This window comes from Phaseolus vulgaris, chromosome 11 (genome assembly GCF_051622355.1).
Source record: "Phaseolus vulgaris cultivar YP4 chromosome 11, ASM5162235v1, whole genome shotgun sequence".
Taxonomy (NCBI): domain Eukaryota; kingdom Viridiplantae; phylum Streptophyta; class Magnoliopsida; order Fabales; family Fabaceae; genus Phaseolus; species Phaseolus vulgaris.
The window spans coordinates 5,967,501-5,969,556 of NC_143508.1; the positions used below are offsets into that span (position 1 = coordinate 5,967,501).

At 34.0% G+C, this 2,056-nt stretch overlaps 1 protein-coding gene across 1 annotated transcript; it reads right to left on the bottom strand.

Moving 5' to 3' along the window:
* Positions 1-302: 302 nt before the first annotated feature.
* Positions 303-1,046, bottom strand: LOC150023013 (putative histone H2B.1). The gene has a single exon (XM_090296972.1). The coding sequence runs from the start codon at positions 946-948 to the stop codon at positions 505-507; it is 444 nt and encodes a 147-aa protein (XP_090153098.1). The 5' UTR covers positions 949-1,046; the 3' UTR covers positions 303-504.
* Positions 1,047-2,056: the final 1,010 nt, after the last annotated feature.

Here is a 2,056-nt window from a genome sequence, read left to right on the forward strand (position 1 = left end):
ACTCCAACAATTCCTGTAACCAATGTTGAAATATCCGGTTTTCAGCATTTATAAGCTTAAATAATAATAATAATAACAACCCAAGATCAGGCATACATTTGAAGTTCCAGTACCAATTCTATCAGCAACAGCTTCAGCTTCCCATAATGAAGCAGAAAAAGAAATTTTTGCAATAGATTGCACTCATGAGGTCCAAATTTTTAACAGGGCAAAACAAATATTTTGAATTTCGTCAAAAAGCTTGTCATAGCCAAGCCAAAATGAACTAGCAGATAACAATGGTTGTTAGATAGCAGAACATGTAGACAAAAGTTCATTACGAACACTTCTATAGGTCAATTCAATCTCAATACACGAAGGATGTGCACAATCTGATATCTTCAATTTGAACTAACAACTACAAATCTAAGAATTCAAAATCTAGGAACTGAACATTAGATCAACTAGATACAACTACAAAACATAGGGGGACCAATAACACAGATCAGAAGTAGGGTAACTTGTTCAAGAACTAGTGAACTTAGTAACAGCCTTGGTACCCTCAGACACAGCATGCTTGGCCAATTCTCCGGGCAACACAAGTCTGACCGCAGTCTGGATTTCCCTTGAAGTGATGGTGGGTTTCTTGTTGTAGCGGGCAAGCCTAGAAGATTCCTGGGCAAGTTTCTCGAAGATGTCGTTGATGAAACTGTTCATGATGCCCATGGCCTTGCTAGAGATACCAATGTCAGGGTGAACCTGCTTCAGAACCTTGAAGATGTAGATCTTGTATGTCTCCACATTCTTCTTGTTTCTCTTCTTTTTCTTATCAGCACCAGCTCCTCCCTCCTTCGGAAGCTTCTTTCCTGCCTTTGGCTTCTTCTCCGCCGGGGACTTGTCCCCAACCGTGGACTTCTTCTCCTCCGCCGGCTTCTTCTCCGCTGGCTTCTTCTCTGCCTTTGGTGCCATGTCTAGTGCACAATTTGGTGCTCTGAAGAAAAATAGGGTTTAGAATTGGGATTCCAGAAACTTAATGGGAAAACAATTGAAGGTGTGAATGAAGGGAGATTGCAAGGATTGTAAATATAACGAAAGGTTTTCAGGTTCTGATTGGCTACTGGGCTTTGGCGCGGATTGATGACCTGGCGTTTTGATGAGTCTGTTGTTCAACGGCTGGGATGTTCTTTTGGCTTTTCAGTTTTCCTTGGGCGCCTATATTTATTTTTGTTCAACGGCTGAGATGTTTTTTCTTCTTTTCCCGCAAAATTAGATGGTTCTCTTCTATTCATTTATCAATTTTTCCTTGGGCGCCAAAATTAGTCTTGCGCGGCTATTGATGATTGCATATCAAAGTTATCCTTATAAATATTTATTTTAATAAAAGGTATTTATGTCTCATAAAAAATCTAACAAATTCAGGAACTAATTCTCTTCTAATAATATTGTCTATTCTTGAATTGTTTCCATTATAAAATTGTTATGCGTTTTGCCATTTTTATTTCAAAATGAAAAACATATAATTATCTTATTTTTTCTTCTCCCGTCATTGAAATATTATATTTTCATGATAATAAAAGTAAATTTATTTCTTTATTAAATTTAAATATTAATATTTTATCATTATAATTTGAAAAAATAATATTAGATCCTTTTAATTTTGGAAGATTTTTAATTTTTAATTTTACAATCAGCATCTCTTTAAATTGCAAAGAGAATATGATGGTATCGTCACAACGAAAAGTTTTTATTTTTAGAAGTCTAGAGAAAATTTGGTTAGAAAACCCGAATACAAGGTACTTTCCTACCCAAAGCATAATAGAAACAAAAGGAGAAATAAAAATCATGGTTTATTTCTTAATGGTGAAGTTTGGTGTATTAATGTATCAATTTTAAAAGAGGGAGTCATGAGGAATTATAATTTTATAAAAAAATTGATATATCTATTGAAACTAAAATATTCAAAGTATTAAAGATGAACATATTGCATATTTTGTATTCAATTTTTAAAATATAAAAATGGGTCGATCATTCAATTTAAAATGGTTTAACAACTCGAAATAGTTTAACTAAGAGATTA